This window comes from Phyllobates terribilis, unplaced genomic scaffold, assembly GCF_046119375.1.
Source record: "Phyllobates terribilis strain yellow unplaced genomic scaffold, ASM4611937v1 Scaffold_4__5_contigs__length_816908805, whole genome shotgun sequence".
Classification (NCBI taxonomy): domain Eukaryota; kingdom Metazoa; phylum Chordata; class Amphibia; order Anura; family Dendrobatidae; genus Phyllobates; species Phyllobates terribilis.
The window spans coordinates 380,457,240-380,481,354 of record NW_027362764.1 but is presented as its reverse complement, the minus strand read 5'-3'; the positions used below and the strand labels follow the sequence as shown (position 1 = coordinate 380,481,354).

General features: G+C 39.7%; 1 protein-coding gene across 3 annotated transcripts in view; it reads right to left on the bottom strand.

Annotated features, from left to right (window-relative positions):
* Window positions 1–567: 567 nt before the first annotated feature.
* The window catches only part of TMEM245 (transmembrane protein 245), a 134,706-nt gene continuing 111,158 nt past the window's right edge, over window positions 568–24,115 (bottom strand). For 2 of the 3 annotated variants that reach the window (XM_073678486.1, XM_073678487.1), the window contains 3 exons: window positions 23,225–23,399; window positions 5,027–5,221; window positions 568–3,385 (listed from right to left, as the gene is read on the bottom strand). In XM_073678486.1, coding sequence (XP_073534587.1) covers window positions 3,340–3,385; window positions 5,027–5,221; window positions 23,225–23,399 — 416 coding nt within the window. In that variant the 3' untranslated portion in view covers window positions 568–3,339. Of the gene's footprint in view, window positions 3,386–5,026; window positions 5,222–23,224; window positions 23,400–24,115 lie in introns of those variants that run through there. The other variant, XR_012320093.1, reaches the window with a different exon arrangement.

Genomic DNA, 24,115 nt, shown 5'->3' with positions numbered 1-24,115 from the left:
GGTTAGGGGCCCACTCAGATGTTTCTCCCTTCCCTGAGCTGAACCCCTAGCTACGCCTCTGATTACAATAGAAGGATTCTACATTCATACTGGAATAAGAAAATGTCTGACATGACCATAATGTAATTGATTCTGGTGACTGTATCCTTCAGGTGTAAAGTAGTATGGTGACAAATTATTATTTCATAAAGATTTGTGCTTACTCCTTGTTAGAGATTGTCGTGGCCTGAAACGATCAGGCTTTCAGCTATAGGGCAATACTGGTAATTATACCAAGGTAGTCCTACCATATGAAGACCTTTTATCCTTTTATGAATGTAAAGTTGCTGTACATAGACCTCAGCCACAGTTCTTACAGAATACATGTTGTATTAACAGACAAAATCTTAACTACAATTTTTAATAAGAATTTAGAAAGAAATAAGTATGGACGTATATGAAAGTCTCAACATACTAGTGCTAATAGAGAAAAAGTTAGTTATTAAGCATTCTGATTCTTTGCAAATCTGGTGTGAACGGTGTGGGTTCAATGTAAATCCAAGTCAGCACGCACCAATAATAGGGACATTTATAGTCAGTATTTAAAGATTTGTTTTATTCTGGGATAAAAAATAGGTTTACAGTTTTTTACCCACAAAAGGTAGAAATATTGTAAAATCTGATTTTTTTTTACCTAAAGCAATAAGTTAACATGGCAATGAGCTCTCTTTCCATATCAGAAAGAAAATTGAGGTCATTTGCAATCATTTATCTCAATTGCACAAACTATATCAATGCTCGTTCAACAAAAAACTAGAACCTACATATACAAAACATGTGATGAATATAAATCATTAAACATATTTGCATTTTTAAATATGCATAAAGTGCAAAAAGAGAGTTGGCCACTGAAAAAAAAACACATTTTTTCCTTGAAGAAAAAAAAGCTAGAATTAAAAATATTGAATTCACTTTTGGTAAACTATTTTAGTCCAGAAAACATACACTGTTATACGCATTGCTAAAATGTGAAAGATTTTAGGTAGTCCTAACTAAAATGGTATATGAGCTATGGGGAATAAACTTATACAGGCAGTCCCTATGTTACAAACTAGGTAAGTTCTAGAACTTTGTTCGGAACCTGGATATGTATGCAAGTTGGAACAAGGCTGGGAAAAAAAAAATATCACCTCACCACTCCGGACACCCCACTGTCATCTTCTTTCCATTGTTGCGCATGCCGCATCTCTGGCCTTTTCACTACAGGCCAGCATTTATGGTCGCGTCCAGTACTTGGAGGTTACTACACATCATATGGTCTTGACATCCTTCGTGGCCTAGACACAGACAGAAGTCTTGGAGATGTGGCGCGCAACGGTGGACAAAAGAGAACTGTATAAGTGAACAGTGGAGCAGATGGAGAGGTATTAGGTTTACTTTTTTTTAACAAATATTCTTTCTGTCGTCAGGCACGTTGCATCTCTGGCCTCTCTACTATAATACTATAAGCCAGGATTTCCAGCTGCATCATAAGATTGCGATAACGATGCAACCTTATGACGAGCAGTGAACTCCGGACTGGATGCCGCTGAAAGTGCTGGTCTACAGGGAAGAGGCCGGAGATGCGGCAGAAAGTAGAAAAGTAGAGGAAGAGGACGGCGACCGGAAAGGAGACTATATTACGTTTTTTTTTTTAAACATCCAACGTTTGTAATTAGGAGTCCTATGTAAGTCTGATGTTCATAACTCGGGGACTCTCTGTAATTACTTATGTGACCCCAATCTATATGTCCTAAAAAGGCATATATATCACCTACTTTATGCTGCCCATCGAAAGTAGTGACATGCAAATATGAACACTGAAGGGAATTTATCATTCTCCCACAGTTTTATGGCATAAAGAAGTAGCCAATTATGATACATGCCATCCAGAGAAACAGTTTGCACCATTTTATTTTGGTCACTAACAGCACTAAAGACAAGTGGGTAGGACTTTGCAAATGAGCGCTGTCTCCTATAGTCTAATGAATTTATTCTACTGTAAGATTAAAATTTAAGTGTAAAATGTAGAGCAAAAATATACATAGGCTTGTACAAATTTTATAAGGATCTGGCACCAGATCTAATAACATAACCTGTATATATTATTATACAGAATACCTAGTCCTGATGAGGAAGGTGAACATTCTAATGAGCCAAACAATACACTGTCAGATTTTACAGTGTCCAAGTGTGTTCACCCTGTTCAGCAGACGCTGACAAATTACCTGAGTTAATGCAGCCTGTGGATCCGGCAAATGAATGAGATGTCAGGTTCTCTTTAAATGCCCACCTGCCTGCTTAAAAGCCACATTGTTCAAATGTGCATGAAAGTCACTATTACATGCTGCACTCAGAGAAGGCGGTATAAATGGGATTATTTTTTGGGAGGTTTTATACAGTGTTTTCTGGGTAAAAAATGCTTTCATGCAATTTTTGGAATTTGTGGATTAAGAAGGAACGGGAAAAATAAACTAAGGCTGTATGTGCTAAATAAGATAAAAAAACAAACAAAAAACATTCTTGCCTTCCTGACCAGCTTCATTGGGTATGTCACAAGAGTAATGCAGATCCCGGGAGTGACGTTCGCTCTGAAGGTTAAGGCTATCAGTCACCCTGATGGGCTACAGCATTCATGTGACATAAATAATGTCACAGGATCACCAGTGGACACAGCGCTCAGAGGGGTACTATTCCAGGAGATAATTATTATTTCTTTCTTTCTTTTTATTTCTATACAGTAGAATGGAGGCATTTAAAAAAGGGCTGTCCACTATTGGACAAACCATTTAAGATAACCCATGTCCACATGCTATGGTTTTGGGCATATGGACCTTCGAAAGGGAAGTGTATCCCTATTTGGACCACTCTCTATAAGCCAGAGCAAAATGCTGCTAATTGAGGGAGTGTTCCCTGCTAAGGCAGGTGCCACCTAGCCATTTGATATTACCATGTAAAGCTGTGGTCATTCAAAACTTTCCAAGCAGACAAAAGCTGTTCAGTGGGCCTCTCCTTTTAGGCAGCTCGCTGCATTGATGAAACAACTTTTTCAAATAGATCTACCATTATAGACTTTAACTGTGAATGGCTACTATAAGTCTCTTTCTAGCATTGTAAGGCTTTTGGATGATTTCCTTCATTCAATCAACAAACCTTGTGTTTGAAATGCATGTGTTAAGTACACTTTTAAAAACTGCTATTTTTACATTGTGAATTAAATCCTTGGTGGATTTAGGTGACAATCACCTCAGTTTAAGTCAATACTAGATAAGAAAAGGCCTTCACTTTGAAGACAGACAAAGTCAAGAAGTCTCATCACTATCACTCAGATGATTGCCTCATCTCTGGAAGATGTTCTTTGAGTGGCCTAAGAAAAAAATACGGGAAGATTATTAAAAACATTCTAATGTGATAAGGTATGCATACACAGTTACCATTTATGTTGTATGGATATATGCAATGTGTTCAGAAAAAAGGCTCATTCAGTAATCAGTGATTGCTTTTGTACACAAAAAAAGGACCGATTTAAATCAATGTTTTGAATTAGATTTTCTTCAGTATTTGGTTTGTCTGTCAGTTTTTATCACTGTTGCACCCTCTCAGAAACCATACTAAGATACAAGCAGTAGAATCTCCTATATCTGTACATCCACTGTACACTGTTAAGCCCCCGTCACACTAAGCGAGATCGCTGCTGAGTCACAAGTTTTGTGACGCAACAGCGACCTCAGCAGCGATCTCGCTACGTTTGACACTTAGCAGCGACCAGGCCCCTGCTGTGAGATCGCTGGTCGTGTCGAAATGGCCTGGACCATTTTTTGATCGCTGAGGTCCCGCTGGGTAGCATGCATCGGTGTGTTTGACACCTTACCAACGACCTCGTTAGCGACTCAGAACTGAGACACATAGGCGTGCATCGTTATACAGGTCGCTACGGGTCGCCGTATCGTTGCTGCGTCGTTGGGAATATCTGACTGTTTGACATCTCACCAGCGACCACACAGCGACGCAGCAACGATCCCTGCCAGGTCGTATCGTTGTCGGGATCGCTGTAGCGTCGCTAAGTGTGACGGTAACTTTACAACCATTGCAGAAGAGCACACAGCCAAGAAAAAGGTCAAGTGGAAGCACCAGTGTACACTAGCTAGTTTATGGCATTGGATCTCATTACAATGTTACTTCCTGCAGGTGATTTATCACCAAATAAATAAGATTACATAGAAATGATCTTTTTTGTTAAATTGAATTGTATATTCTGTATATTAGAGATGGCTAGAAGTCCACTTCCAGATTTTTCCTTTAAAATGACAGATTCCAAATATTTATGTCCCCATGACTGGATTGGTACGATGACGAAGCAACAATGTGGTAGCGACACATGTGGGGACCACATCCACCAAGGCAATTTCCCTTTTTTTTTTTTTTTTTTTTTAATACCTCCCAGGTTCTATCTGGCTGCACTGGTATCTTGTAGGTTATATCTTGCATGTCAGTGCTACAAGCAATTGCTTGGATCTATTATTTCTTGGCTGTCAACTACGTTTATTATATTTTCCTTATTTATTATTGTATTAGATTTTCTTTTACTAGCATTTACCACATACCCATTCAATCTGCACTTTAGCTAAATATTATCCAGTAATATTATGAAAACGGTTTTTAAATGGACCCAAAATAATTCATGCCATTTTGAAGACAAAGTGTGGTGACACCAAATATTGATTTGATTTAGATTTCTCTTTTATCATTCACGTTGCATTTTGTAAATTTAAAAAATAAACTATCACTCCTACTTTTTAAAGCATGCTTTCTTTGCTGCATATTTTCCATACCTGAATAAATGCTTTGCACAATACTGTATAATGGATTTTGTTTAATGTGTATGTGGCAAGTGTTAACAAAGTGTTAAAAAAGAGAGACATAAAAAAAAAACATACCCAGAAATTAAAACATGCTGTAGTCAATGAATAACCTTAACAATTTTTATGCATTAATACAGCTGGCATACCTGTGAATTAGTAGAGGCCCTGGAGTTGTTGATGGAGTGGGTAACGTGGAGGTTGGACTTACTAACATGGCACGGTAAATGTTAGAAGCAACAACAAGGATACAGAGAAGAATAGGTCCGATGATTGCTCCTTCCAGTCCTAAATAATAAGCACCACCTGCCACTGCAAGGCCAGTTAAATAAGGATGACCCCCTCTGTATTACAGGAAACAAAAATGTAAAGTTCCTTTACTATTCATTGTAGTGGTAATCACAGACACATGATAGTGCCTAATATACTACTACTTCATAATGGTGGTGTCCTAAAAATCACCACTACTATCAAATATTATAATACAACATAAAATTTGAGATGCCACTGAGACATTTATATTGATGACAAAAAGGCAAAAATCATCACCACATCAAAGTCGTGTTGCCTTAAAAAGGTATTAACATCTCCAAGATCTTATCCCAATATATAATAGATGTAGTAATATTATTAGCAAATACCTCCAATAAGAAATGTAGTATAGTTTTTATGATTTGCTATGTCTCTTTCCTCATCTGCAGGGCGTTGCAGTACCTTAGGTATCCATGGTTATGACCATTAGCAACTAGCTAACTGTTAGTGGTCTGACAGTTATCAGTGGTCGTAACCATGGATACCTAAGGTCCCGCAATGCCTGCACATGAGGAAAGAGACATAGCAAATCAGAGAAACTATACTAGATTTCTAATTGGATTTGAGGTATTTGCTAATAATATTACTACATCTATTATATATTGGGATAAGATCTTGGAGATGGGAATACCCCTTTAAGCTAATAAAATATTTAGTGAAAATGATGGCTACCAATACAGCAGTGTAAAAAAGGAATAGAGTAAACCTATATGTGTTTTACCCCCTTTTTGGCCAGCTGTGATACAGTAAGTGGCCCTTTAATGGAGTCAATATTCACATTGGAACCCCATAATATGATGGTTCACTACACAATGCTGAGAAAAATATAAATGCATAAGAAATAAAGACAGAAAAAAAAAAAAAAATTCTCATGTAGCTAAAGAGGAAAATAGAAGTTTGCATAATGAACAAATACAAATTGCTTTGCCAGCACTAGTATATTTTAAAAATAATCTTTAGGACAACTGGGTCACGCGTGCAATAGATTTTAAGTGCAATAATTACAAGTGCAGTTATACAATGGCAGTTGGACAGGGCAGGAGACAGGTAAGATACATAAGATATTCATACAAACATGTTTCTCGGTCACTAATACTGCATTATGCATTAGTCTTATCAATCTGCTTTTTATTTGTTTTCACTTCTGCTTTCTCACAACTCACCCGCCCTTTAACACATTCTGTGCACTCACTCTATATCAGCCCCTCCCTTCTCCCCTCTCCCATGTGTAACTCTGAGGCTCTACTGACATTCCTCACCCACTGCAAACCATCCTCTACATCCATAAAGCACTCAAAACGTTCATACAAATCATTAGACCACCTGCTCTTTCTCTTCTTTCTCCTTTTACTAGTCGCAGGTGACATCTCCCCCAACCCTGGGCCCCCCTCCACTAGCATACACCACCCTCCTCCAGCTGCATATAGAAACCCTGCTAATCTTATTAACGTTCAGTGCAAGCCCTCTCCTATCGATTTCCATTGCGCTCTCTGGAACGCACGGTCTGTGTGTAACAAACTAACTTACATCCATGATTTTTTCCTCTCTAATTCCCTTAACCTTCTGGCTATCACAGAAACCTGGATTCAACAGCCAGACACCACCGCTGCTGCTGCTGCTCTCTGGTTTGGTGGGCTGAAATTTTCACATACCGCCAGACCTGGCAACAGACAGGGTGGAGGTGTTGGTCTGCTCCTTTCCTCACAATGTGCTTTCCAGGTCATCCCCCCGGTTCCCTCACTTATGTTTCCTTCCTTTGAAGTCCACACTATCAGACTGTTTAAACCCTTCTCCCTGCGAGTGGCAGTCGTGTATCGCCCTCCAGGCTCCCCCCGCCAGTTATTGGATCACTTTGCCACCTGGCTTCCTCACTTTCTATCCTGTGACATCCCCACCCTCATCATGGGCGACTTTAACATCCCCATCGATGATCCCCTCTCCCAATCTGCCTCTCATCTACTTTCTCTAACCTCTTCATTCCGTCTCTCACAGTTTACTAATTCTCCTACCCATGAAGACGGGAATACTCTGGACCTGGTTTTTTCCAGTCTCTGCTTGCTGGATGACTTTACCAACTCCCCTCTCCCGCTCTCAGACCACAACCTTCTTTCCTTCTCTGTTAAGAATTGTCTCCTCACCCGGGACACCCCCACTTACCACACTTATAGGAATACACGTACAATTAATACCCAGCAGCTTATGGACAATCTCCACACAGCTTTAGTCCCCATCTCCTCCTTCTCCTGTCCAGACTTAGCATTGTCACACTACAATAATACACTGAAGAGTGCCCTAGATGAAGCAGCTCCCTCTACTCGCAGAAAGATCCGACACAGACAACGGCAGCCCTGGCACACGATGCAAACACGTTTTCTTCAACGTTGCTCAAGGTGTGCTGAGCGTCAGTGGAGAAAATCTCTTTTAGCAGAGGACTTCATCCACTATAAATTCATGCTCAAAACCTATAACTGTGCCCTTCATCTGGCCAAACAATCCTACTTCACCACCCTCATCACTTCAATGTCCAACAATCCAAAACGACTTTTCGAAACCTTAAACTCCCTCCTGAAACCTAAGGCACAGGCCCCCACCACCAACCTCAGCGGGGAGGATCTGGCCACTTATTTCCTAGAAAAATTCAACCACATCCATCAGGACATCTCAGCCCAACCTCCTCAGTGCTTGGATCCCCTTCCCTGCCGCACTTCAAGCTCACTAGCCATCTTTGAGCCTGTCACAGAAGAAGTTACCCAGCTCCTTGCTTCTTCTCAGCCTACAACCTGCAACAGTGACTCCATTCCTTCACATCTCCTGCAGTCCCTCTCATCGGTGGTCACCACTCACCTGACTAAAATATTTAACCTCTCTCTTTCTTCAGGTATCTTTCCCTCATTTAAACACGCCATCATAACCTCTTTACTTAAAAAGCCATCCCTGGACCAGAACTGCACTGCTAACTACAGACCTGTCTCTAATCTTCCTTTCATCTCTAAACTCCTGGAACGCTTGGTCCACTCCCATCTAATCCGCTATCGCTCAGATAACTCTCTCCTCAACCCTCTACAATCTGGTTTCTGCTCCTTACACTCCACTGAAACTGCCCTCACTAAAGTCTCTAATGATCTACTAACAGCCAAATCCAAAGGTCACTGCTCCCTGCTGATTCTCCTGGATCTCTCTGCAGCATTTGACACTGTGGATCACCAGCTCCTCCTCACTATGCTCCGCTCTATAGGCCTCAAGGAAACCGTTCTCTCCTGGTTCTTCTCCTACTTCTCTGACTGCTCCTTCACTGTATCTTTTGCCAGCTCCTCTTCCCCTCCTCATCCCCTTACTATCGGGGTTCCGCAGGACTCAGTCCTAGGCCCCCTCCTCTTCTCTCTATACACTGCCCCTATTGGACAAACAATCAGCAGATTTGGGTTCCAGTATCATCTCTATGCTGACGACACCCAATTATACACTTCTTCCCCTGACATCACCCCTACCCTAATACAAAATACCAAGGATTGTTTGTCTGCTGTGTCTAACATCATGTCCTCCCTCTATCTTAAACTGAATCTCTCCAAAACTGAACTTCTTGTGTTTCCCCCCTCTACTAACCTAACTCTACCTAACATCGAAATTACCTTGGAGGGGTCAATCATAACTCCCAAGCAGCACGCCCGCTGCCTTGGGGTCATATTCGACACTAACCTTTCCTTTACTCCCTATAGCCGATCACTCAACTCGCTTCTTGTCACCTGCATCTTAAAAACATCTCCAGAATCCGATCTTTTCTCACTTTGGAAACTGCTAAAACTCTTACTGTCGCTCTTATTCACTCTCGTCTGGACTACTGCAACTCTCTTCTGATCGGTCTCCCTCTTACCAAAATTTCCCCTCTCCAATCTGTCCTGAATGCGGCAGCCAGGGTCGTATTTCTGTCCAGCCGCTTCACCGATGCCTCAACCTTGAGCCAGTCATTACACTGGTTACCCATTCGCTACAGGGTCCAATATAAACTCATTGCACTCACCCACAAAGCTCTCCACAGTTCTGCACCACCTTATATCTCCTCTCTCATCTCAGTCTATCGTCCTACACGTGCCCTCCGTTCCACAAATGACCTAAGACTAACATCCCCCATAATCCGAACCTCGCACCTCCGTCTCCAAGACTTCTCTCGTGCTGCGCCAGTTCTCTGGAATGCTCTACCCCAGACGATCCGATTGATGCCTAGCCCCGATGTCTTCAAGCGCGCTTTAAAAACCCATCTCTTTAAACAAGCCTACCATCCCAAATACCCAGTAAACTAACTTTCCCCTGTTCCCTCCTAAATACTACTCAGAATCTGCTCCCTACTGTTCATCTGTCTCTTCACCCTCCATGCACACGATAACTGCGCTCGGTAATTGAGCATTGCACTTGAACATACAGGCTGATGACCGGATCATACAGCTTTATATGATAATTCCGACTTATTATAATTGCCTGACCTGAAATAACGAGCACTTTCCACCTATTGTGTCCCCCCATTTCCTTGTAGAATGTAAGCTTGCGAGCAGGGACCTCACTCCTGATATAACCGTTAAACTGTCTCACCTTGTATTGAAGCTATTGTTTGTACATGTCCCCGCTCAATTGTAAAGTGCTGCGGAATATGTTGGCGCTATATAAATAAAAATTCTTATTATTATAACTATAATCAACTGACCAAAAGGAAAAATTTGGTGAAGGGGATTGCTGCTAAAGGGTGATCTACATGTTATTTTCAAGGGTTCACTTACAATAAACAATTACAGTACAGGAAGGAAAAGTATGTGTGTTTTTTTCTTAGTTAGATTGTGTTGGTCTAGAACTGACTTTAATAATTAGATCACTTTTTTGTAATCAATGTAAAAATGTAGTTGATTCCAAAGATTTCACAAATTTTAGCAAATATAACTCTGTAGGCTGCCACTTATGAACATCATTATGCATAAAACAGAGATAAATATAGCAGTTGTCCATTATACACCCCACACAGTGAATTCTACTCCATTGTAGAGCCTTATTCAGATGTCAGCGTCATCCACGTGCTATCAGATTTTTTTGACACATTATATTTATGGAGCTATTCATATTAGGTGACTGGTTTAGTGAAAAATAAATGGACAGCACACGAATGGCACTGTGCTATCCATTTGTCAGAGAATATTAGGGAATTATTTATTTTTGTCATACAGACTTAAATTTTCCAACTAAAAAAATGTGTCTATTAAATTAGTTTAGGAGACAAAATGGCTTTGTTAATATTTTTAGTCTGAAGCACTAAAATAATAAAATATAAATAATTCCTCTTTATGTGTCCCAGAACAAGTTTTTCACTCCTCAAAATCCTGTGACTCTTGCTGTAAGGCTAACGGCAGAATAAGGAACTTTCCTCGCCACTCTGGCTCCAATAGGAGATCAGGGACACTGGAAAACCATGTTGTAGACCAGGGGTGGGCAACTAGCCACAAGAGAGATGGTAATTATTGATGTATATTAATCCTCATCACTTAATATTGAGCAGAATTAAGTCTGTTGACTTGCGCCTACAAGTAATACATGTGATATCACTTTTGGGGGTGGGGGATGTCTCTACTTTTCCTGTTTGCTGTGTTCTCTCATTACAATGCATACTGACAGTGCTCTCTATTGCCGGCATGTCACTTCTCATCAGAGCCAGAGAGAGAGCACTGTCACTGTGCATTGAAAGTAATGTCGCACAATGACAACAGACACGTGCTCAATAGAACAAGGACTTGCCCAGCCCCTGAAACGGACGTCACTGATGACACTTCATTTCAAGGTGGGGACAGAGGCTAGAGGCTGCTACAGTGGCCATACCCTCTGCCCTCAGATGACAGGTCATATGACTATCCCCGCATGCACTGGGGATTCTCAAACAAAATGTCATGACACCGGAAGTAGTTTAAAAAAATTAAGCAGTTAGAGAAAAAAGGGAACTATAGGGACTTTTTAATTAAAGTATATTAGAAAAGCTATTAGACTATTACATTAAGTAGACAGACATTTATGATTAAAATCAATGTTAGTTATAGACTACCCCTTTAATAAAGTATAGTGTTGTCTGGCAAGTTAAAGGGGTTGGGCCATGACACACACTTTCCTGTTAAAAGCTTCTAAACAGGTATAAATGTTCACGAAAAATGTTTAAAGTGAATAACTTTAATAATAAAACTTTTTTCTATGTTCTTTGGTTCGCTTGTGTCCCCTTCATGTCGAAGTGAATAGGAGAGATTGTGGGAGGGATTACAAGAAGACCCATTTGATAACAGGTGCCTCTCCTTCATTGGCTCAGCTGCCATATCACTGCCTTTATAGTCACCTTCCCCATTGTAGTGGTCAAATAGCCCCCTACTACAGTCATGGCCAAAAGTTTTGAGAATGACACCAAAATTGTATTTTCACATGATCTGCTGGCCTCTGGTTTTTATTAGTGTTTGTCTGATGTTTATATCACATACAGAAATATAATTGCAATCATATTATGAGTAGCAATAGGTTAGATTGACAGTTAGAATGAGTTAATGCAGCAAGTCAATATTTGCAGTGTTGCCCCTTCTTCTTCAAGACCTCTGTAATTCTCCCTGGCATGCTCTCAATCAACTTTTGGATCAAATCCTGACTGATAGCAGTCCATTCTTGCATAATCAATGCTTGCATTTTTCCTGAATTTGTTGGTTTTTGTTTGTCCACCCGTCTCTTGATGATTGACCACAAGTTCTCAATGGGATTAAGATCTGGGGAGTTTCCAGGCCATGGACCCAAAATCTCTATGTTTTGTTCCATGAGCCATTTAGTTATCACCTTTGCTTCATGGCAAGGTGCTCCATCATGCTGGAAAAGGCATTGTTGGGCGCCAAACTGCTCTTGGACGGTTGGGAGAAGTTGCTCTTGGAGGACATTCTGGTACCATTCTTTATTCATGGCTGTGTTTTTAGGCAAGACTGTGAGTGAGCCGATTCCCTTGGCTGAGAAGCAACCCCACACATGAATGGTTTCAGGATGCTTTACAGTTGGCATGAGACAAGACTGGTGGTAGCGCTCACCTCTTCTTCTCCGAATAAGCTGTTTTCCAGATGTCCCAAACAATCGAAAAGGGGATTCATCAGAGAAAATGACTTTGCCCCAGTCCTCAGCAGTCCACTCCCTGTACCTTTTGTAGAATATCAGTCGGTCCCTGATGTTTTTTCTGGAGAGAAGTGGCTTCTTTGCTGCCCTCCTTGAAACCAGCCCTTGCTCAAAGAGTCTCCGCCTCACAGTGCGTGCAGAAGCACTCACACCAGCCTGCTGCCATTCCTGAGAAAGGTCGGCACTGCTGGTAGTCCGATCCCGCAGCTGAAACAGTTTTAAGATACGGTCCTGGCGCTTGCTGGTCTTTCTTGGGCGCCCAGGAGCCTTTTTGACAACAATGGAAGCTCTCTCCTTGAAGTTCTTGATGATGCGATAGATTGTTGACTGAGGTGCAATCTTTGTAGCTGCGATACTCTTCCCTGTTAGGCCATTTTTGTGCAGTGCAATGATGGCTGCACGTGTTTCTTTAGAGATAACCATGGTTAACTGAAGAGAAACAATGATACCAAGAACCAGCCTCCTTTTAAAGTGTCCAGTGATGTCATTCTTACTTAATCATGACTGATTGATCGCCAGCCCTGTCCCCATCAACACCCACACCTGTGTTAATGGATCAATCACTAAAACGATGTTAGCTGCTCCTTTTAAGGCAGGACTGCAATGATGTTGAAATGTGTTTTGGGAGTTAAAGTTCATTTTCTGGGCAAATATTGACTTTGCAAGTACAGTAATTGCTGTTAAGCTGATCACTCTTTGACATTCAGGAGTACATGCAAATTGCCATTACAAAAAATGAAGCAGTAAACTTTGGAAAAACTACTATTTGTCTCATTCTCAATACTTTTGGCCATGACTGTACATTCCAGCTTCACAGTAATCCATTATTTTTTTTTGTTTGTGCTCATTTCTTCATCTCTGAAAAACACTCCCCTGTCTAACGGTTAGTCATCATATGCTTGAATATGATATATATGATAATGCACACAAGCTCCTTTCCCATGTCACAGTCTGAGAATGGATTTGGGACTCCTCACCCAAGGTGTACACATTGCAGGTCTTTTTACCACTTGGTTTATGGTGCAGATTTTAAAATCCGCAGCATGTCAGTTGTGTTAGGGAACTCTTTTTATGCATGCACACAATGGCATAGCATGGAAGGCAGTCACTTGGGGTATGGCAAGTATTTTGTGCCCACTAAAAGCACATTTACACAAGGTGTAACAAGCACTGGGAAACACTTGTTTCCCAATTATCAACTTTTTTTTTTTTTTTTAAAGAGGCCACCAATCACCCAACAAACAAGTAAAATCTGTCATCAGGTGAAATGATTTTTAAGGTTGCTGAAAAATCAGCATTCTCTGGCCCCATAAACATTAGACCCCCTTCACACAAGTGTTTCCGGTACATGTGGTGACACACATGCACACCCACTAGAATCTATGGGGTTGCGCACATCTGTGTATTCAAACGAACCGTGTGTCCATGTGACCAACACGTAGACATGTCCGTTTTTTTTTGGCAGAACGCACGTCAATACATCCAGCACAAGTATGACAAAACTATTTACCGGATGAGCAGGTTTAGGGAGGTAGATTTCATGTAAAGTTGTTTACCATTGTTATCTGTGTCCCTGAGAGATGTATTGTCCTCTGCCTATGTGTTGACATTCTGTACTTGGTCCAGCTTTGGTGGCTTTACAAGCGGCTTATGAAAATTCACTTCACTCATTAACTGCAGGGAGGTGCTCCCAGACATCACTGGCTTGAGCCACAATTGCTGAGTGACCTGCTGTTCTGTATGTCTATGGGAGAGACAATGTCCTGAGCCTGTGCATTCCTCAATGTAATATCAGGATTAGAGCAAACAGTCAATCAGCTGTTTTCCAGCAGAAGCCATCGATACAAAACACACTGACTGAATTAGAACAGCAGAGGCACAGGGACGTTACACGCTTCCCACCTAACTGCTTTAAGTCAGCTGGATGAGATCCGGCCAGCTGACATGCAGAGGGATCCAACCTGCATGGTCATTTGAAAGAGAAAGGAACTGTGCATGCTCGACCTCTAGAGAGGGCCGGATGGACGGACATAGATACCAGTAATGCTATCATTAGGGGCGCCATACTGACCATCAATGGTACATGTGTTTTGAATGGGGCATCAATTGTAATCAGTTTAATTTACAAAATCATTTCTTTACAAGATGCCTACAGCATTACCAATATGTTCTATGGTGGCACAACGCCTTTAACCCCTTCACAAACTTGAACGTATCCATACATCCAGGATAGTAAGTACTTACCGACCTTGGACATATGGATATGTCCTATCTTTAATGCGGCACTGCGACCACAGTCGCAGCGACCGCATTTAGATGCCTGCTAAATCTTACTTTTCAAAGTCTTTTTCTCTGAGGATTTTGTAAACCTCATGGTGGCCCACACAAATTTGAGCGCCCAGCAATTTTTGGCACAAAACCACTCTTCATCATTTTCTAACTGGACCCCTGTAGACACTGTAGAAATTATAACGTTTTGGGGTCTTAGCCTTCACATGGGGTTATTGAAGACGCCAGACCTTCAGCAATATTGGAGTGTTGATGTTATATACAACACTCCAGTGTTCAGAATGGCTATGAACAGTAAACGATATGAGGCAATTCACAAATTTTTGCATTACAGTGATAATGCACAATGTCCTCCCTGAGATGATCCCAACTTTGCCATGATAAAAGCCAAGGTGTAGTACAAGAAGCTGGCCGTGCACATTGCACAGATGGCAATATAGAACAATTAAATACTATCACGATGTGCAGGCCAGAACAGTACGTACCTTCAGTTCCAGAAGGTAGTGATCAAGGCCCTAATCTTTGGAGGTCAGGGAGGTGCTGGCCCCAGTACTTCTAGAACTGAAGTGCTCGTATCATACCAGGCCAACATTTCCCCGGTGAGGTGCCTCTAACCACAAAGAAAGTAAAGTCGCAAAAGAGGTGCTGCGTGTGTTACAAAAGGAGGACATCACTTATCAATGCGACACCTGCCCCGACAAACCTGGCCTGTGTATAAAAGAGTGCTTCAAACTGTACCACACATTCATAAACTACTAAATTCATTTCTGATTTACACAACTCATTTATGCCAAAATGACGTACACTACACAACTGACATATACCAACCTGATGCACTCTACACAACTCACGTATGTCAACCTGATGCACTCTACACAACTAGCGTATGCCAACCTGATGCACTTCAGGTTATACTGTTTAGGCACATTGGGAGCTTTCCAAATGCGACACGACGCCCGCAGACAATTCCGTCAAAGTCTGCACTCCAAAACGTCACTTCTTCACTTCCAAGCCCTGCCATGCGCCCAAACAGTAGTTTACCCCGCCCATATATGGGGTATCACGTACTCAGGAGAAATTGCACAACAAATTTTGGGGTCCATTTTCAACTGTTACTATTGTGAAGATAAAAAAAATTGGGGGCTAAAAGAACATTTTTGTGAAAAAAAAATTTTTTTATTTTCACGGCTCAACGTTATACATTTCTGTGAAGCACTTGGCAGTTCAAGGTGCTCACCACATATCTAGATAAATTCCTTGGGAGGTCTAGTATCTAAAATGGGGTCACTTGAGGGGGGTTTCCACTGTTTAATTTTTAAATTTAATTTAAAAATTCATATAGAACAAACTTTACCACTATTATGAAGTACAATATATCACGAAAAAAAACAATCTCAGAAACAGTAAGATCCGTTAAAACGTTCCAGAGTGATTATCTCGTAAAGTGATGCTGGTCAGAATTGTAAAATTTGGCATGGTCATGAGGGTGAAAACATTCTTGGGGGTGATAAGAATTACTACATCTGTGTCTTTATTTTAAAAGCATTAAAACCATTGTATCTGAAGACCCCAGTCATGTGGGCTGAGCTTCATGGGCGAGTTTTATTTGTCCTATTTATTGCAGTACTGTAGAATTGCAGTGTATAGTAAAATAGATCAGACAATTGCAGGTTCAAATTCCCTTAGTGACTAAAAAATTATTTAAAAAAATAAGAAACAACTTTTTCAAAATATGGCAAAACCAATTTTGACCTTAATCACCAGGTCAATTTTTTTTAATCTGACCAGTGTCAATGTGGTAATAACTCTGGAACGATACAACGGATTAAGGTACTGTTTTTTTGTTACATAATGTACTTCATATTAGTGGTAAATTGTGTTGTTCAATATGATTTGCGTTTATTTATGAAAATATCGAAAATTTTACAAAAATTTTTGAAAATTTCACAATTTTCAAACTTAAAAGTTTTATACCCTTAAATCAGATAGTTATATCACACAAAATAATTAATAAGTAACATTTGCCATGTGTCTACTTTACATCTGAATCTTTCTTTAGGGACCTATTCAGATATACACGGACTTTGAGGGGCCTATATATTACAAACTCCCCAAAAGTGATACCATTTTAAAAATCGCATCCCTCAAATACTTCAAAACTGTTGTCAGGAATTTTTTTTAACCCTTCAGGTGCTACACAGGAATTAATGCAAAGTGGAAAGAAAAAAAAGTTTAAAATTTTACCTCTAAAATGTTGCTTTAGCCCCAATTTTTTTCCTTTTGGAAGAGGTAACACCAAAACGTGGACCCCACAGTTTGTTACTCACTTTCTTACGATCAAGGTGGTACCCCACATGTAATCAAAAAGTTCTGTTTGGACAAACGGCAGAACGGAATGAGCAATATTTGAATTTTGGAACACAAATTTGGCTGAAAGAGACAGCGGGCACAATTTTGCATTTGCCTAAACAGCAGAAATCCCCCATAAGTGATCCCATTTTGGAAAGTACACCCTTCAAAGATTTTATCCAGGGGTATAGTGAGCATTTTGAATCCACAGGTACTACACAAAATTTGTTAACATTAGGTCGTCATATTGAAAAAGTTAATTTTTTTCCACAAAAATCTTGCTTTAGCCCCAAATTTGTAATTTTCACAATGGATAATAGGAAAAAACAGACACCAAAATTTGTTACACAATTTCTCATGAATGCGATGATATCCCATATGTGGTCAAAAACTTCTGTTTGGGCACATAGCAGGGCTAGGAAAGGAAAGAGTGCCATTTGTCTGGAATAGATTTTGAAAGCCATGTCACATTTGCAAAGCCCCTGACATGCGAAAAGAGTGAAAACCTCCCCCAAGTGACCCTATTTTTGAAACTAGACCCCTCTCAAGGAATTCATTTAGGGGTGTACTGAGCATTTTTTTTCTTATGTAAATGATTTTTATTGAGTTGACAGAGTTTAACAATAGGTAGATGGTATATCAACAATATCAATAATAATTAACTTTTAACTGGGAAAGGGAAAGAGGGAGGGAAAAGTGCGACAGAAAAGAATGGAAACATTAGGACGAATTTTATTAGCATACAACTAAAATTATTCATATAAAATGGATAAAAGAAAGGGAGAGGGAAGGGAAAAGAGAGGAGAGATTTGGGACAGAAGGGTAAGGAGTCATACAAAACAATCACATGAACAAACAAAGAACAGAGATAGAATAATCTTACAGGCACAACACTTTTCTATTGGGCTATCCATCATATTATCATAGATAGACTATAATATTCTTAAGACATAGAAGACTGGAATTTCTTGCTCCAAAGAGACCATCCCTTCTCGTTTTTTAAAAAACTGTTTTTTAAGGCGTGATTATGTTCATAAATATTATGTTCAGCAATCCGTTTGATTAAGTTAATAATTGCGAGAATTTTTCTTTTTTTCCCAAAATGTGGCAATCAAGTGGTTGGTGGTCATTAGAATATGAGAAACTATAAGTTGGCGTTCTTTCAGCAACTTGTTAATACCTAGGGCTAATAGAGCCATCTGAGGGATGAGTACAATGGTATCTTCAATAACCTCAGAAATTTCAACTTTCTTCCATAATCTGTTGATAAAATACCTGTTCTGAGAATGCAATGTAAGTCACCCTTCTGTCCACATTCTCGCCAACATAGAGGAGATGAAGTTGGAAAAATTTTCTTTAATCTCTCGGGGGTTAAATACCACTTAGTAAGAGGTTTATAGCGAGTTTCGTGAAGGATGACAGGTGTTAAGATTTCTAAACTATGTTAAGGCTATGTGCCCACGATGCAGACATGCTCCGGATTTTTCCTGAGCATTTCTGCATCTCCCTGGCAGAAAAAACGCATGCGGATTGTACATGCGGATTGTACATGCGGATTGTACATGCTGATTGTACATGCGGATTGTACATGCGGATTGTACATGCGTTTTTTCAGCCAGGGACAAGCGTTTGTCACGCTTTTTTTTATTTTCTTTTTTTACAGGTACTATGGTACCCGGGTCTGGATGAGAGTCTCCTCTTCTCCAGACCCGGGTACCATCCGCACATTGAATCGCTTAATATCCGCATGTGCACATGTAGTCATGCGGATATTAAGCGATTGAATGCAAGTCAATGGCGGCGAAAACGCAGCGATTACGCAAAATAATTGGTAGTGCTGTGGATTTTTCCGCAATGATAATCTGCACAGCACATGCGGATTATCATTGGGGAACATTGCAGGCCTTCTACCAAGCGTTTTTTAAGCATTTCTGCGGCGGAATTGCCACTGCAGAAACGCTTAAAAAACGCATAGTGGGCACACAGCCTTAGAGTTTTTTCCCATTGTTCTAGTTGTGGATTAATTCTGAGATCTTTTTCCCAATTGCAAATAATAGTAGATTTGTTTAGATATAGGTCATCTTTGAAATACTTACATATGTTGTTAGTGCTCCAGATAGAGGAATTATGTGGCTCTTTGAATAATTTATGTTTCGGTTTCGGAAATGGTGCTTTTTTGGAATTGTATTTTTTTTTTGGAGTTGATCAAGTATCTTTTAAGATCTAAATATTGAACAAATTTGATATCATTCAGATTGTATTTCTCCTGGAGGAAGTAGAATGGGGATATTTCTTTATCATTATCAATGAATAGATTTGATATAAATTTAATATTTTTTTCCAATCTTGTAAATTTAAGTAAGGAATGATTATCTCTAAAACTTAAATCGAGATATCCGATTCATAACTAAAAAGGGCTGACTTCAGTGACTTATATAGGGATTTCCAGGCTTGAATGGTGGCAATCATGGTTGGTGAATTAGGTGGAGGAAGTTAATTGTCGATCTGATGTGCCATTATTAGGTTTGTAGGGAAATGTTTTTGTTTAGAGATTTTTCAAGGAGCAAACAACTTGAGGTATTGTTGGGTATGAACCAGCGAAGGCTCTGTTTAATTAGATTTGATAAATAATAATTAGAAAGATTTAGGACCTCCAAACCTCCATTAAATTTTCTCTTCTAGAGTGTTGTTTTGGCTACCCTTGGTCTGTACTAAGCATTTTTAACCTACAGGTGATTCACAAACATTTAGATGTGAGAAAAATTTGTATTTTTTCCACTAAAATACTGTTTTACCACCAAATGTATAATTTACACAAGGGGTAATGGGAGAAATTGGACCTCACAATTTGTTATGCAATTTCTCCCAAACATGGCAGTACCCCATATGTGGTTGTACACTACTGTTTCAGCACTTGGCGGGGATCATATGGAAAGGAGCGCTACTTGTCTTTTAGAATGCAGATTCTAAATAAATCGTGGGCTCCATTAGCTGAGCCTCTAAGGTGCCAGAACAGCAGAAGCCCCCCATGTGACCCCATATTGTAAACTTTACTGACTAATGAATTCTTCTAGGGGTGTAGTGAGTATTTTGAACCCATAGGCACCTCAAAGAATTTTATAACATTGAGAAGTGGACATTTTATTGGTAAAAATGTCATTTTTTTTATTAGCTGCAAATTTGTCAGTTACACAAGGGTTAATAGGTGAAACTGGACCCCACATTTTATTGCACAATTTCTCCTGAACATGGCGATGCCCCATATGTCATCAGAAACTACTGCTAGTCCACATGTCAGGGCTGAGAGGTATGTAGCGCTATTTGGCTTTTGAAGCACAGATTTTACTAGAACAGTTTGTGGACAACATTTGCGGAGCCTCTAATTTGCCAGAACAGCAGAAAAACCCCAAAAGTGACCCCAATATAGAAATTGCACCTCTTAATGAATTAATCTACGGTTACAGTGACTATTTTGTAACATCCACATCATGCTTTTTCCTGGAGAACTGCAAATAAGCCAGTTTAGTGCCCATACACTGTGCCCCCATATATTGTAGGGCCCACATACATTGTGCCCAGCTTGTGCTTCTGGCGATACGAGCTACATAAATTGTACAGTAAAGCCAAACATACAGTCTCTTACTGCGGTTTAGGCACAGTGGACTCAGAAGGAGGGGGGCATTTGGATATGGGAGCACAGAATTCACTGTATATTATCTGAGGGTGTGGAAGCCATGTTGATTTTCCAGAGTCTTTGTTCTACCAGTAACGTGGGAGCCCCCTATATTTCCAGTGACAGATGATGGACCTGAGTGGGAGCTGGTTTCGTGTGGGAGAAATTAGTGATTGGTAACATTTGGGGTACATAATATTTTTTGGTCGCCTTGAGTATAAAGAAGGATAACATACTTGTGTTCTACGCTGAGCACTTACGTCTGTGTTTCCGTGTAAATCCCTCAAAAAATGTGATTCAGATGAAACACCGCCGGAACAGAGACCAGACAGAGTCCAAAGAGACTCCATGTGTCTCCTTATAGTGAGTGGATCCGTTGGGGGTTTTGTATAAATCACAGTTTTGTGGAATTTACATGGAAACCCCGGTGTAAGAGGAATTCAGCAGAGAGCACAGGATAAATGTCAGCTGAACCTTATTCCGATTTTTGGGAGGCAGAATGAACAAATAGACAGCAGTAAAAGAATAGCTCTTATTTTTATTTTTTACACCACTCCCCATGCGGAATAAGTGATAAGACACTTTCTTTTTCGGGTCGGTGTGATTCCAGATTAGTATAGTTTTTTTATGTTTCGCTCCTAACACACAGTAAAAGCGACTTTTTTATTTTTTTTTTATAAAAAGTTGTTTTTTTCGTCTCCATATTCTGAGAGCTGTAACTTTTTTACTTTTTGGCGAACAGAGCTGTATCAGGGCTTATTTTTTGCAGATTTTTTTGGTACATAATATTTTTGGATCGCTTTTTATTCACATTTTTCAGACACAGAATGAACAAAAACCAGTAATTCAGCTATTGTTTTCATTTATTCTCTTTTGAGCAGTTCACAGTGCGGTATAAGTGATAAGACCAATTCATTCTTCGGGTCAGTACGATTACAGCAATACCAGATTCATATCTTTTTTTACAAACTAAAAATAATATTTTCCAAAAATGTATTTGTTTTCGCATTGCCAAATTTTAGAGATATAACTTTTTTATTTTTTTGCCGAATGAGCCATATTAGGTCTTGTTTTATTGCGGGATGGTTTGGCATTTTCATTCTTACATTTTTTTTTTACATATGACATTTTGAATGATTTTTATTCACTTGTTTTTGAGTCAGTACGATGAAAAAAACAACATTTTTGCAGTGTTTATTTTTTTTTTTTTACGGCGTTCTCCACACAGCATAAATAACTTGACAGTTTTATAGATTTGGTCTTTCGGAAGAGGTGATACCAATTATGTGAACTTTTTTTGTTTCTTGTTGTTTTAACAGAGTGGCTGCGCTTTGAGTGGAGAGCGTTTTTTTTGTCTACTTTTTTACATATTTTATTTTACTTTTTTTTTTTACTTTTTCACTTAGTCCCATTGTGGGATATGTATATTTTTTACTTTGATTACTGGTCTCATACACTGCAGTACTAGTGTACAGCAATGCATGAGAGCAGTTAGTGAGTCTCTGACTGAGCCTGGGAGACCCAGCTTATAGCTGGATCTCACAGGCCACCATACCCTGGGGTCACAGGCCACCATACCCTGGGGTCATGAAATGACCTCATGGTACCATGGTATCCATCGGCTCCGATGATTCTCAAAGAGGGGATTCGATGGTTGCAAAGGAGGTCTTTTAACCACTTAAATACCGCTGTCGCAATTGACAGCGGTATTTAAGGGGTTAATTTGCCGCGATCGGTTACAAAACCGGATGGGGCCGATACTGCAGGGTGCAGTTGTCACCCATGGGAAGTTCGGCCGCGTGGCGGTGCTATACACTTAATCCTTAGCACCATTAAAAATCAGCGGTAAGAAATAAGGCCCCCTAACGGTCGCCATTAAAAGGCGTATCGGCGGTTGTTAAGGGGATAAATATGAATCACTTCTGTTTCCTCCTGTTAAAAATAAAAAAAAATAAACATTTGGCATGCATAGAAGTCCATTCTATCAAGATGTTAAATGAATTATGTACTGTAAAGAGAAAAAAGATCCAGACACCAGTATTGCAAAATGCAATAAAAAAGTGATCAAAACGAGCGTTATATGTAACAATAAAACCGCCAGCCCAAATAAAAAAAAAAAAAAGGCCTCACACTGCTCCATGAATGAAAGATGAGAAATGGTTAAGGTTTCAAAAAATGGCATCACAAACCATTTTTTTTTATTTTTAGATGCATGAAAGTTTGCTATTGCCGTATACATGTTCACAGGTCATTTCTAACTTACAATGAATTCCGTGAAAACAAAACCCAAAAAACAATGGTGGAAATAGTTTACTGACAATATGTTTATATTGAACAGCATTTACATTTTTGCCTCAGACAGCAGAAAAGCTAGAATCAGCCTTGCATGTAGCCCTAAATCCATCTCAACTTCAGTATCTGAAACCCCATAATAGGAAAGAACCAAATGATGAACGTGAAATAAAAAATGATAGGTAATCTAGGGCTAAGGTCATCTTTTCTCTGAGATGGTTATAATAGAGAAGGTTAACATATTGTATTTGGAAATAGCCTCATTACTTACCCAGATATATCAGAGTAGATAGCAGTGTCGACACAATATGTTGGCAGCAAATGGCACACAAGAAGCAATACAGCTTTACAGCTCTCGCCCTGAGAAAACCACAGATCCAAAACAGCAGGTACAGCAGCCCAGTAAGTCCCCAGAAAAGGCACCGCTCCAAGAATGGCTGCCAAAGCTTGTGCATACAAGGGAAAGTACAGGAAAACATCAAAAAATGCTCCGTTACATATTACATATCAGAAAGTGCCACAGACAGTACATTATATATTAGAAATGTGCCACAGAGAATATATTATATATTAAAAATGTGCCACAGAGAATATATTATATATTAGAAATGTGTCACAGAGAATATATTACTGTATATACAACCCCTGGCAAAAATTATGGAATCACCGGGCTCGGAGGATGTTCATTCAGTTGTTTAATGGTTGTTGAAAAAAAGTAGATCACAGACATGGCACAAAACTAAAGTAATTTCAAATGGCAACTTTAGGGCTTTAAGAAACACTAAAAGAAATCAAGATTAAAAATGTGGTACTCAGTAAGGGTAATTTTTTTCAGACCAAGCAGAGGGAAAATAATATGGAATCACTCAATTCTAAGGAAAAAATTATGGAATCACCCTGTAAATTATCATTTCCAAAACTAACACCTGCATCAAATTAGATCTGCTCGTTAATCTGCATCTGAAAAGGAGTGAACACACCTTGGAGAGCTGTTGCACCAAGTGGACTGACATGAATCATGGCTCCAACACGAGAGATGTCAATTGAAGCAAAGGAGAGGATTACCAAACTCTTAAAAGAAGGTAAATCATCATGCAATGTTGCAAAAGATGTTGGTTTTTCACAGTCAGCTGTGTCTAAAATATGGACTAAATACAAACAA